Source organism: Erpetoichthys calabaricus, chromosome 3 (genome assembly GCF_900747795.2).
Source record: "Erpetoichthys calabaricus chromosome 3, fErpCal1.3, whole genome shotgun sequence".
Taxonomy (NCBI): Eukaryota; Metazoa; Chordata; class Cladistia; order Polypteriformes; family Polypteridae; genus Erpetoichthys; species Erpetoichthys calabaricus.
This window is the reverse complement of record NC_041396.2, coordinates 269,968,147-269,982,564: the sequence shown is the minus strand read 5'-3', so window position 1 is coordinate 269,982,564 and position 14,418 is coordinate 269,968,147. Positions and strand designations below refer to the sequence as shown.

Here is a 14,418-nt window from a genome sequence, read left to right as displayed (position 1 = left end):
TATACTTTTTGATGTTTATTTTACTATGTGTGAGAAAGTAAAAACGGCTACACCAAATCATCCAAACAATTACTACCATTATTTTCTCTGTCTCTGTCTTAGCCCCGTTCATATTCACTTTCCTAATTACAGACCTTAAAAAGATGACAGAGCAGGCAGTGAAGCTGCATGGCCAAGATGCAGAGTTGCCATTACAAATATCTGTGACTAGGAAATGAAGGCATTAAAGACATGCTCCATTCAAAAATGATATATTTTTTAATATGTTGCTTCCCCCATGTGGTTTGTAGTGGTGGTTAGGAAAAAAATGTAATCCCATGTTTTAATGGATAGATAGATAGATAGATAGATAGATAGATAGATAGATAGATAGATAGATAGATAGATAGATAGAGTATTCCTTTAAGGGAAGAGACAAGGACAGAGTCATTTAACAGGCAGAGGTCGGCACATAAAAAATATAATATCAGACGTCTAACTGCAAAACAAAAGAAAAAATCATTGTCAAAAAATGAAGCGAAAGTCAAAACCTTACTATTCAAAAATCTGAGCTCTAACAATAATTATTTCACCGAACAAAATTCATAAAACTCAAATCTTTTATCAAATCATTCATACACAGTGGAACTATTATTACCATAAATAACATGGGCAATCCCAGATTAAAAATACGTAAAATGGCATATACCATGGGAAAAAATGTTTGCACAAAATGGTGACAGATGATGTCATCAAAATAATGGTAAAAATAAAGAAAAATAGAAAGAGTAAAACTATAATCAAAGTACCATTCAGAAATGAAACTAGACACATCCAAAACCCATATTGTGACAAAAACTATTGATGAATTTTTGAAATAACTTTCCTTAAAACTGAGAAACATTCTTTGCAACTTCAATACTGTATGTGACTAATTTACTCTTCCAAATTTCCCTTTAAAGGGATTTGTGCATTTTCTTCTTCTGTACTTGTGATAGCTTCTTCTGACAATGGAGTGTAACTACAGTCTGCAGTTCTGTAATGTTACAACTGCAACCACCGATGTCACCGATGTGTTGTAGCTTCAAACATCACTCATGACATGCTCAGTCATGTGTATCTTTTTCGATATGAGCATTCCAAGGCATACATCGTGGAAAGTTTTTCATGAAACATCCACATACTTTGTCTGCTGTAAGGCTGCAATTATGTAATTGTGGTTAAGGTTAGGGTTGTGGGAGGAATAGCTTACTCTAACTGCAAGTCTGTTATGTTGATCTTTCATCAATGAGTTTACCAAAATTAATTTGAAATCTATTAATGATGACGATGACAGGTGTGTGGTAATGTCACCACACGTATAGATACTGACTACAGTGGATGGAAGCCGTGGTTAGATCCTGTCATACCGTACGGTAAAACAGACCCATTATACAAGTGATTGAAATGCCAGCAGAGTTGTGCATATGGCTGGAAACTCAGCATCAGCTAATGCTAGTTGTGCACCCATAGACTGGAACTTTCCACTTGGTACTTCTTTCAAAAATGTCATTTTTAAGAAAAATTAACTACTAATACTGTAGACCCTCCACTGTTAGATTATGCTGCTTTTCATTATCTATTTCATCTTAAATACATTTTTTCTTGACTGCTTCTGCTCATTTTATGGATATTAAAGTTCAGCAAATCATTTGGAAGTTTCATTTTGTACGTAACTGTTTTGATCTGGCTCTTTTTATTTTTTATTAGCATTTTGTCTTGTAGGGGCGGCACGGTGGCGCAGTGGGTAGCGCTGCTGCCTCGCAGTTGGGAGATCTGGGGACCTGGGTTCGATTCCCGGGTCCTCCCTGCGTGGAGTTTGCATGTTCTCCCCGTGTCTGCGTGGGTTTCCTCCGGGTACTCCGGTTTCCTCCCACAGTCCAAAGACATGCAGGTTAGGTGGATTGGCGATTCTAAATTGGCCCTAGTGTGTGCTTGGTGTGTGGGTGTGTTTGTGTGTGTCCTGCGGTGGGTTGGCACCCTGCCCGGGATTGTTTCCTGCCTTGTGCCCTGTGTTGGCTGGGATTGGCTCCAGCAGACCCCCGTGACCCTGTGTTCGGATTCAGCGGGTTGAAAAATGGATGGATTTTGTCTTGTAAATAGCAGTGACGCCATTTTGTTTTTTCATGTCTGTTGCCATTTTGTGCACAATTGCTACTGTTATGATCATCTGCTTTACTTAATATGTACCGAATTTTCCTTAAAAATTGTTCCTGTAGAATAGGGGTTTGAAGTTCTATGGATCTATTTCAGACATTTGTTTTTGTTTAGATTAGATAAACTTTATTAATCCCAAAGAGGAATTTAGATGCATGCAATAGCAGAAACACAAGAAAACAAGGATACAGACTGACACAACAGATAATACAGCCAATCACTAGACAGCTAAATTAATAAATAAAAAATGGATTTTGTGCAGAAACAGCAAATTAAAGAATATAACTATTTAGTCTTGGATGTAAGGAGGAAGCATTGAATTGCCTGATAACAGCAGGCAGAAAAGACCCCCAGAGGTGCTACTTAGCACACCATACAGGATTTAGTTTGTGGCTAAAAGCGTTCCAAGACAGTGCATCCTTCAGGGGTTGGAGGAGATTTTTCAAGATTGCATCCAATTTTGCCACTGTCCTCTTTTCAACGACAGATTCCAGTGTGTCCAGAGTTCACCCAGTGATGATGCAGACTTTCCTAATAAGTCGGCAACTTTTAAATTCAAGTTGCTTTCCCAGGAGACCACAGCGTAGAACAACACCCTAGCTAGTATGCACTGATAGGACATCTCCAGCACTTGCTGTATACATCAAAAGACCAAAGTCTCTTTAGGAAGTACTGTGTGCTCTGGCCCTTCTTTTACTGTACCACTATGTTGTCAGACCAGTCCAGCTGCTGTTTATCTGGACCCGTAGCAGCTTTCGTCCAATTTCCCAACTGCCATTTCTGGCTAAAATTCTAGAAAGAATTATTTATAATCAATTGGTTGATCACCTTAACTCTAATAATTTATTTGAGATCTACCAATCTGGCTTTAGGCGTTATCATAGTGTTGAAACGGCACTCCTGAAAGTGTTCAACGACATCTCTCTTATTTCTGACTCAGGTGATGCGGCAGTCCTTCTCCTCCTTGACCTGTCCGCTGCCTTTGACACTATTGACCATGAGATATTGCTGATGCGGCTTGAACATCTTGTTGAGCTTAAAGGGGCTGCTCTTAACTGGTTCAGGTCATATTTAACTGGTAGACACTTTTCAGTGACTTTTAATTCCTCTTCTTCATCTACTGCTCCTCTTAAATATGGTGTTCCTCAGGGATCCATTTTGGGTCCTATTTTATTCTCCATATACCTTCACCCTATTGGAGCAATTTGTAGGAAATTTAACATTTCTTTTCACTGCTATGCTGATGAAACTCAGGTTTATATTCCTGTCTGCAACTCTACAACAAATCAACTCCACAACTGTCTGTCTGAATTAAGATCCTGGATGGCTAATAATTTTCTTGATCTAAATCAAAATAAAACGGAGGTGCTTATAGTGGGTCCATCAGCTAAAGCCCAAATTGGTCTTGGTCTTCTCGGCTCTTTCTCTGTCTTTTCCAAACCTCAAGTCCGCAATCTTGGTGTTACCTTTGACAGTAACCTCTCTTTTGAGAAACAAATAAATTCTGTAGTCAAGAGTTGCTTTTTCCAACTTCGTCTATTAGGTAAGATAAAGCCTTTTTTAACTTCTAGGGATCTTGAGATAGCCACTCATGCGTTTATTTTTTCTCGCCTCGATTACTGCAACTCGCTGTATTCTGGGATTAACAAATCCTTGATACACAGGTTACAGCTGGTCCAAAATGCTGCCGCTCGCTTTCTGGTTGGGGCAAGAAAGTATGACTCTGTCTCTCCTATTTTAGCTTCTTTACACTGGCTGCCTGTCAATTTTCGAATTGATTTTAAAATCCTGCTGCTAGTTTGTAAATCTTTACATGGGCTTGCTCCTGCCTATTTATCTGAGCTGTGTGTTTTACATCAGCCATCTAGAGTGCTTAGATCTTCTGGTCAGCATGTCTCTGGTTGTCCCTCGTACCAAGTGTAAAACCAAGGGGGACAGGGCTTTTGCAGCTGCTGCACCTCGCCTGTGGAACTCTTTACCTCATCACATAAAGGAGTCGTCTACAATTGAACTGTTTAAAACAAGATTAAAGACTCATTTCTACTCACTTGCATTCAGTTACCTTCAGTAATACTGATGGCTTCCTCTTTGTGATTATATTACATTACTTCTATTTTTATGTATATAACATTACTTCTATTTATTATGTATTTAATTTTATGTTCATATATTTTATTTCTATTTATGTTTTATGTGAATATGTTCTATTTTTGTAAAGCACTTTGGCCACAGCATTACAATATTTGTTTAAATGTGCTATATAAATAAATTGACATTGACATTGACATTGACCCCCAGGTATTTTCACATCCTCTCCCTGAATGGTGACGCTGGAAGTCTACCACCATCTCTTTTGTCTTGCTGATGTTGAGCTTCACGTGGTTCTCCCTGCATCACAAGATATAGTCCTCCACAAGCCTCCTGTACTTTGACATGTCTCCCTTATTAATGCAGACTATGATGGAGGAGTCATGTGAGAATTTCTGTAGGTGACAGCACTGGTATTGTACTGGAAGTCTGTTGTGTAGAGGGTGATCAGCAAGGGAGATAGGACAGTTCCCTGAGGTGCTCCAGTATTACACACCACTATTTCTGACACACAGCCCTGAAGCTTCACAAACTGTTGTATGTTGATCAGGAAGTCCATGTTAAGTTTTCATAATATTTTAGTTTTAGTTTTCATTTTCATAATGTTAAACACTTTCAACATTCTCTCATGTCCCCATTTTGATAAGTTTTTGTTAATGGTTGCTATGTTAGGCAAGGTCAACTGGAAGGGTTGGCACGTGGCATCACAGGGTTCAAGGTATAAAGGTCAGCACCGCACACTTTCCTGTTGTCCAAGTTTGTAGATATGATTTGAACAGACTTGTTAGTGCAGTTTTTGTTTACTAGTTTTTCTGGTTATTGATTCTCTGCTTGTGTGTTTCTAACTGAGAATGTTGGTTTACTGCTTGTGTTGAGATGTAACTGTGTATTGATTTCTTTTTGGTTTCAAACTCTGCATGGCATTTTGACTACGTTTAATCTCCTGATCTTTTATTCAGAAAAATACCTGTCTATATCTTTGGGTGGCAGAACAACTGTGACATGACTAGGAGACATGTTCCAGAAATCACAGCACTGCTATAGTTTAGATGCGTGTCTCTAGGAATCCAAGATTGTGGAAAAATTTTAAATCATTCTTTAATATAAACATGCTAGTTTTTGGTGTAGAATTAAGTTTTTTGACTGTGGCTTTCTTCTTGGACTATGATTTCAGGGCAGCGACTTAGTTTGACAGATTTGTCTAGGTATGACTTTGCGTTTCTGGCGTATGGCTTATTTCTTGATCCCTTTCCATTTTTTCTACATGGCTTTCCACTTTCTCATTATGTAGCATACAATCTGCAACCAAAAACTAACAGTAATACATTAATCAATGCCATTTGTACTTCACTTAAGTTGGAATCTGGTAACTCTGAAAGCTATTTCTGATACTATAAGCCTGTTTGGGCTCAGTTTTTAACTATATGATATTGAAAAATACAACAAAAAAACATAAATTTGATGTACTCCACTAAGACAAGTAATTACATTCAATTAAACATGAGTCATTGTTATAAAAATAATTAAGAAAAAAAGATATGTCCCTGATGAAGTATATTAACAAAGTTGAAAAATTCTCCAGCTTTCAAAACTGTTAACTAAGTCCTCAAACGCACCTGATTGTTACACCATATGTACATTTTCTATTGTGTTTTTAATCCCACATCTGTTTGCTCCTGCCCATTCCTGCAGACATCTTCTGTATTCATACACATCAAAGCTGGCTGTACAGTACTTTGCAGCTGTAGAAGTATTGAACAATCTTTACTCAATCTGCAAAAAGCCTTTACCAGCTGCAGAATGACAGGGGGGGGGGAAGCTCTTGACACATAAGTTCAACGTGTTTCACTATTGATTCTTGTGCAAAGCTGCTCTCCGAAACCAATCCCAGTTTGCCCAGGGATCATTAAACAAGCAGGCTGCAACAAACCTGATTTGTGTCCATTGTACCTGAATTTGTTACCTGGTCTACGTAAATAGATTGAATTTTATGTGTCCCCAGGGAGAAATTTGCCTTTTTACAGAAGCTTTTTAAATAAATAAATATATAAATAGGTAGAAAAGTAAGTAAGTAAGTAAATAAATAAATACACACACACAATTTGTCTGAACACACACCAGAATGGCAATAAAGCAAGAAAATTAAAAAGAAAGAAAACTTCTTACTTGGCAATGACAGTGAAGCATAATGCAGACGTATTGCTGTTGGTATAAAGGAGCCCCTATAATGTTGACTTCTCTGAATTTTCTTTACTGTAATACACTGGCTGGTTTTGATTTCCCTTTGCACATTTGCTGTCTCCATTTTCTCAGTTTGCTTCAAGTATATGATGTTCAGATATTACATAAAAAATACTGGCATTGTAGCTGGATTTTTAATACGTAGACAAGTCACAAATCTTTAGAATGTAATGGGTTTTGTTCATATGCAAGGCAGCATGGTTTTAAATTGGAGTTTTACTGAACATTATTGTAGTTCTAGGGTGTTGTACCGTGTTAGCCATTATGAATGTAGTGAGAAGTCAAGCAAAATGATACCTTTTATTGGCAATTTGTCATCTTACATTTGTCACACAATCTCAATTCCAATCACAAATTACTGGCCTTACAACAGTGAAAATGTCCACAGCTGTAAATTCTATGCTGGGTACCTTGGATCCTGAAGGATCCCCGTCTAGACACTCACCTCTACTCTGAAGATCACAGTATGAGTGACAGCCTATGTAGTTGTACTCATTTTTGTAAGCAAAAGTGATAATTGGAATGGTAGCAAGAAAGTATATTTTTCCTTGTTAAATTTGTTAAAGTTTTCACCGGCATAACAGATATGACTGCTAGCATTCCTTTGGGTATAGGAGCTGATATTTCATCAAAATAGGTTTTATTTTTGCAATTTCTAACTAGCTTTACAAGCACAGATAAAACATAAAGCATAAAATGTACCTCTTTTCTCTTGCACAGACTTCAAAATAGGTGACTGGAGATCAAAACACTTGAACATTACAGGAATTTTAAAACAGCTTAGCTTGATTTTTAGTGCTGATTTAACTTATTGAGCCAAACAGCTATAAAGGTGCATGGAGGCAGCAGACCATGAGAAGAAAAGCTCTGGTCCAACAGGATCATGGGTGAATTTTGCATGTATGGTTAAAGACTTGGCTCTTCAGTTGGCCAAGATGACTTGGTTTGGCCAAAATGTCCAAAGCTGGATGGGCTGATAAACTCCAGCAAGACAGTATTTTATCTGTTATTTATCATTCTATTTAAATATGTTTAATAGAATAGTCCAAGAAATTCAATACCTTAAATATCTTTACTCCTTTTTGTAACTTCTGCAACTTAAAGATCATTGTCATAAAGCAGTGTGGTCCAATTTACTGTTTATATGTACTAATTAACACTCATTTAATTTCTTTACTATTTAAGACTCAGACCCTTTAAATCAGGGCTGAGCAACATTGGTCCTGCTCCAAAATGCAGAATTGCATACACATGTGATCTGCTAGCACACTACTTAGTTTAACTAGTGCTCATTCATTTGTATTCTCCATTTTCTACTATACAGTATAATCAAATATTTTGGAGTTTCTCTTTACAATGAGTATGAGATTCTTTATTTTATACTGCTGCATACAGCAGGGAATAATGGCTACCTGGGAATGAAATGGTATGGATTCAGCGGTAAAGTTAAATGTTATAACCACATCCATGGGTAAAGAAAAATAAAATGCTATAAAAATATGCATTTAGCTTGTTTTAGTGCTGATGGTAAATAAGAACAAATGAAAGTAGCCTATGGAGAAAAATCTTTTTTATTTCAGTGAAAGATATTTCAGAAGATCTTTTGTCCTGGAACGTCCAAATTCGAAACAAATCATTTATGGTAGATTTAAATAATTAGAGAATGACAGATACACGTATTTTTCCTATTGTTATGAGAATTCAGTTTCTCTTTTCATATAATTTAAAAAAACCCTCTAGCCTGTTAGAATTTCACAGATATTGTTAGAAGTATCTAACCTTCCTCAGGCTGTTAGAATTCAAGGGTATGTTTTTAGCAACATTGTGTGATTATATAAAATAAGTATGTTAACAGAATCAGAATCACATTATTGGCAGGTACACTAACATATTTTAAGAATTGGTAGTAGAAGTGCTTACATACAATGACAGTACAGGGCACAAAATCTAAAATTAAATATAATAATAAAACAGTTGAATAAATACAAAATAGCATCATTCAGAATACTCCATACGTGCCCTGCAGGATTTGCCAGATAGGTGAATGTGCAAAGTCTTTAGTGAGGTGTAAGTAGATATGGGTATGGATAAGGAATCAAACCTGATTATTCAACAAAACTGTGGCTTTTACTGTCCAACAATGTTTACCAGAGGAGAGTCTTTGAAATATTTAGTGTCCAGCATAGGAAAGATAAGCACTGATCTTCACCACATGCTTCCTTAGCCTGGACTCACAATAGGCCTTGAATGAATAGTGGACTGCAGCCAATGATTTTTTCAAAAGATCTGATGATGTATTTCAGTTTGACCTTATCCTGAGCAGATGCAGCATGGAGTGCGACAGTTCTTGATGAAGCCAATATAAACTCAGTGATGGCTGTTTAGAATTGAACCAGAGTTGTTTGTGAGAGATCAAACATCCTCTGATGAGATTTCTTAATGGTACAAGCAATGCTCTCATCCTGCTTGAGGTTCTATGCCAGGACACATGCAACACATCAGCACTCACTGGCACCATGATTAGTAAGTAGAACTAACTTACTTCCAAACTTCTCTCTTCCTTAACCAGGAAAATTTTAGAACATATTTATGACAATATTGTATTATTAATGATAATGCTGACCATCTGTCAAAACTTAATGTCCTTTTCAAAAAGTCAACATTGTTAAAAAATAAGGCCTATTAAAGTGGTGTCATCTGCAAGCGTAACAAGTCGGATAGATGGGTCACCCCAGGTGTAGTCATTTGCATACATAAATAATAACAGCCCGAATCGTACAAATATGGACATAGCAATGCACTAAACATCAACTGCAACAACTGTCAAAATAAACTTTAAATGTTTATAAGAATTTTTTCTTGCAGGTCATTAATTATAAGTAATATGTTTATTATACAGTCCTGATTGAAAAGTTAGTGCGGGTCTACCAGTGACTTTAAAGACACATTCTGATCTAGTGGGTGGGGTTGCTAAGGTATCCATCCCTTTCTGTATGCTCTTGTATTTGTTATAAAGACTCTACCCTCTGGTCTTCTTGGTCCTAAATTAGAGATCCCAGGATGGAATGCTGCCTATTGCTCTGTAAGCCCTCACAGCCACAGTCACACCCCAGATGAAGGAGATCTCTGTGCTGCTGCTGAGGATGTCAGCTGCCTAAATGGCCCTGAATTCAGTCTGTCTGACTAGAGGGGCTTTCTCTAAACTAAATGTGTTGCATTTTGTATTTCTGATCCACAGTGGAACACAAGAGCCAAGCGGGAGAAGCTGACAGAGCTCATGTTTGAACACTACAACATTCCAGCCTTCTTTCTGTGCAAGACTGCGGTACTCACAGCGTATCCTTCAGAAAGGGCCCAAGGCTCAGGGACCTGCTTTGTATCAGTGCCCGCAAGGTGGTCAGCAAAGGCCCTGCAGTAATGAATTATAAACCACTCTGTCAATCATCTCCATAGACTGTGGGTAGCAATTCCATGTAAAACAAATTAAAGGGATGTGATAGTGGAAATAAGCGCCTCACTCCTACAGAATTTTTTTTGTTAAAGCTCAGGGTGAAGATGGTGAATATTTCATGCTTTCTGTGAAAAATTCCTGTGTCTCTGTAATATATTTGTAAATGTAATTTGACTTTACACCAAAAAATGTCTGTTTACAATGCATTCTAGCTGTCTGAGGGTGTATTTATTAATTATGCACTTTAAGGGGTGTTTAACAGAGCCACTAAAGGCTTAAAGTTTTATATTCCTGCTGTTGATGATGTGTGGTGCTTGGAGTTTTTTGAATAAGAACATAAAAACATGAGCAAAGTTTCAACAACAACGGACATTTCAGCTTAACACCGCTTGTCTATTTCTATGCATCTGTTTCAAAAAGACATCAAGTTGAGATATGAAGGTCCCCAAAGTATTAATATTTACCACACTACTTTTTAATTTGTTTTCCATATCTGTGATTATCTCTGTGAAAAAGCACTTTCCTAGGTTTGATCAAATTTACCCTTTACTGACCTCAATCTGTGTCTCCAAGTTCTTGTTGATGAACTTGGTTTAAAGTTACAGCTGGCATCCACCACTGCATGCAAAATTCCAAATGAAAATAATAATGGACAATAGTGCTTAAACACTATAATACACTATGACTACTAATGCTTTCAATGAAATATATTTCGTGTTTCATACCCATGTTGTGTAATTACAGCATATCTGTTTTTACTTTACACGTACAGCGTCTTGAGAAAATATTTAGACCTTTTACTTTTTTCACATTTTGTTGCATTGTAGCCTCATGCTAAAATTATTTAAGTTAATTTTTTTCACTCGTCAAACAACACTCAATACCCCATAATGACAAAGCGAAAACTGGATTTAAAATTTTTTTTGTAAGTTTTAAGAAAAATAAAAGAAACTGAAATATAACATTAGCACACACTTTCAGACCCTTTACTCAGTACTTCATTGAAACTCCTTTTACAGAGATTACAGCCTGGAATCTTCTTGGGTATGACGTGATAACACTCCTGGGTTTGGAGATTTTTCTGCCATTCTTCTCTGCAGATCTTCTCAAGCTCTGTCAGGTTGGAAGGAGCCCATCAATGGACAGCTATTTTCAGGTCTCTTCAGAGATGTTCAGTTGGGTTCAAGTCTGGGCTTTAACTGGGACACTCAGGAATATTCCCAAAGTTGTCTCTTAACCACTCTTGGGTTGTCATAGCTTTATACTTATGGTCATCGTAGTGTTAGAAGGTGAATGTTTGGCCCAGTATGAGATCCACAGCACTCCAGAGCAGGTTTTCATTAAGAATGTTTCTGTACTTTGCACTGTTCAGCTTCTCCTCAGTCCTGTCTAGTCTCCCAATCACTACCTGTAAAAAGCAACCCCACAGCTGGATGCTGCTAGCCACCATGCTTCACTGTTCAAATGGTATAGCACAGGTGATGAGCAGTGCCTGGATTCCTCCAGATGTGATACTCAGAATTGTGGCGTTGATTTCATCAGACTAGAGAATCTTGTTTCTCATAGTTGCAGAGTCCTTTAGATGCCTTTTTTGCAAACTCCAAGTAGCTTTCAGGTGTCATCTGACCATTCTGCCATAAAACCCAGATTTGTGAAATGTTGCAGTAGTGATTGTCCTTCTGCAAGTTTCTTTCATTTCCACACAGGTTCTTTGGAACTCAACCAGAGTGACCAACCAACAGATTCTTGGTCACCTCACTTACCAAGGCCCTTGTTCTTTAGTTGCTCAGTTTGGCCAGGCAATGTAGGCGATTCCTTCGAACTCATGGCTTAATTTTTGCTCTAATGCACTTTTTCAACTGAGACACCTTCTGTAGACAGCTATGTGCCATTTCTAATAATGTGCAATCAACTGAATTGACCACAGGTAGACTTTAAACAAGATATAGGAACATCTCAATGATGATCAATAGAAGGGATGCACCTGAGACAAAATTCCAATTACCATAGCAAAGGGTCTAAATACTTGTGTTAATGTGATATTTCAGATTATTTTTAATAAATTAGCTAAAATGTCTAAAATTCTGTTTTTGCTTTGTCATTATGGGATATCAAGTATTGTTTAATGAGGGAAAAATGAATTTACAGTAAATGATTTTAGTATAAGGCTGAAATATATCAAAATGTTTAAAAAGTGAAGGGGTCTGAAAACTTTCTGAAGGCACAGTATGTACATTAAGCCTACTCTGCTATGAATGTGAAATCTGTCCAGGTCCATCTGTGATGATTCAGCAGACTCAAGGGTATCCACCATTCCTCCAGGTTTAATGTCATCTGTAAACTTAGTCAGTTTGTTGGTTACATCTCTATCTTGATAATTTAAATTAAAAGTTGTAGTAGCCCTAACACTGTTCCCTGAAGAGCAACACTTTTTAACATTACCTAATTCAGAAAGAAAGTACTTGCCCCATCATTTGTTACTTCATGTATTTAAGACAATGTTTCACTCACAAAGTGCACCTTGAATTTCCACTTTAGTTTCATGTATCTGGATGTCATGCCTGTGGTCTTTGTGAAGCTTTTTTAATGTTAGTCAGTTATTTTCTAAACTGCTTTGTCCTGAACATTTGGGAGGGGTGCTGGAGCCTATCCCAGCTAGCATAGGGTGGAAGGCAGTAACAAACCCTGGACAGGGTGCCAGTCCATATACCAACAACCACAATTTACTGTTGCAAGTCCATCTAACCTACACATCCTTGGACAGTGGGAGGAAATCAGAGCATCTGGAGCATTCATGGTAAGAACATGCAAACTCCACGCAGAGAGGACAGGGACATGAACGCTGGTATCCTTACTGTGAGGCAGCAGTGCTACCACTGTGCCACCGTGTCCTCCGCTTTTTTAATGTGCACATTGAAAAACAGTAAGTGCAACAAGGATGAAAGGGGAGGGGGGCATTACAGCTGAGAGAGTTCTAGAATGCAAAGGACAAGATGCCATTATACAGTAAAACAGGACAACAGTATTCTTTAATATATTTTTAAAGCAATTTAAATTTTTGTGTTTGAAAATATAATGCCCTTATGTTCTTACTAAAGTCACATGGTGGGCCAGCAGATACAAAGTGGTGTTGTTACATTATGCTGCGGTTGAACATTGGTTTCATTCCATGCTTCGATGTTATCATGATGTGGCTTGTGATTTTCATTTTTTTTCCAGTTGTTCCTTAGCCTCTAAAAATGATCTGAGTACATTTTTTTGGGATTTCCAAAGCCAAGGAATCTAGTGGTTACATTTATTTTTTGTTTCCTTGTGCATTTGACAAAAAATATTTTTGTTGTACCACTCCTCAAGACCCTTTTCCTGCCTGAGATGACACAATTATAATATACGCTGATGATCCCTAGAGCAGCAGCCAAAAAGGAAAATAATTAACAAACCGGAGGGCAAGTACCAACACTACTTTCCTATTAGCCACACAACACAAGTACAGAACACACCAACTGAGATGAATGTAAGCAAGGAAATAAGGAAGTTATTGTACAAGAATGGATTATACACACAAAAAATAAACCATTAATATACAAATAACAATTATATAAAAAGTGATAACATATAATGTACCAAAAGTCCCTGAAATGTCCAGAAATTTGATTACTTTTATCTTAAAGTTCATACTTGTGAGGTTTTCGCTGAGCCATACCTAAAGACTAACTGAAAGTAACAGCCCCAGTCCCTTTTTGCAGGTCCACTAGGCCCTCTCCCGAGTTCATCATTGATACTCCAACCATTCATAAAGATTTTCCCTTCTGTATCGAAGAGCCTGGGTTCATCTAATGGCTTCCTGCAGGCAGAGTATTTCCTTGAATGCTGTGACTTTCTCCCCATCCCTCTGGTGTTGCCCTCTCATATTTGTGGCTCTCATTGGGCCTCTGAGTCAGGTGCTCCTTCCAAAGCAGTCCATAGACTTGACTACCCCTTGAGACTGAATTATGTATTATTATTAAAAAAATGAAAGGTACAGTCAGACACTGACAGGAAATACACCTGACAACCATTACAGTGTTCTTCTGTGACGCTGATTTGTTTTCCTTATAAACACCTCCATTTTGGGGACTGGTTGCTAAGATGAAAAGTCTCGGTACAAGATTGAGGCTCCTGGAAGGATGTACTCACACTGGCAAATTGTTCCGAGCCCAAACACGTTTGTCTGCATGTAACTCCACAAAGTCTCATTAATTTGACTAGTGTGATCGCTCCGTGCCAGATCAACTGTACCGTGTCCTCACCTGCTTGGATGACGTTGGCCCAAGCACGATTCAGTAGCATTCAGGAACAGTGTGATCGCTAAACGTGCCCAAGCACGGAAAACAGACATGACATCAATGATGCAACAAGTCAGATAGTGCAATTCTCATTTCATTCAATATCTTTTGAGTTAAAAACAGGTTTTTATTCTCACC

The 14,418-nt window shown here is 37.7% G+C and overlaps 1 protein-coding gene across 1 annotated transcript in view; it reads left to right on the top strand.

Moving 5' to 3' along the window:
• actl6b (actin-like 6B) overlaps positions 1–14,418 on the top strand; it is a 64,374-nt gene that overhangs the window by 13,365 nt on the left and 36,591 nt on the right. Inside the window, exon 5 of the mRNA XM_028798271.2 lies at positions 9,743–9,840. Coding sequence (XP_028654104.1) covers positions 9,743–9,840 — 98 coding nt within the window. The remainder of the gene's footprint in view (positions 1–9,742; positions 9,841–14,418) is intronic.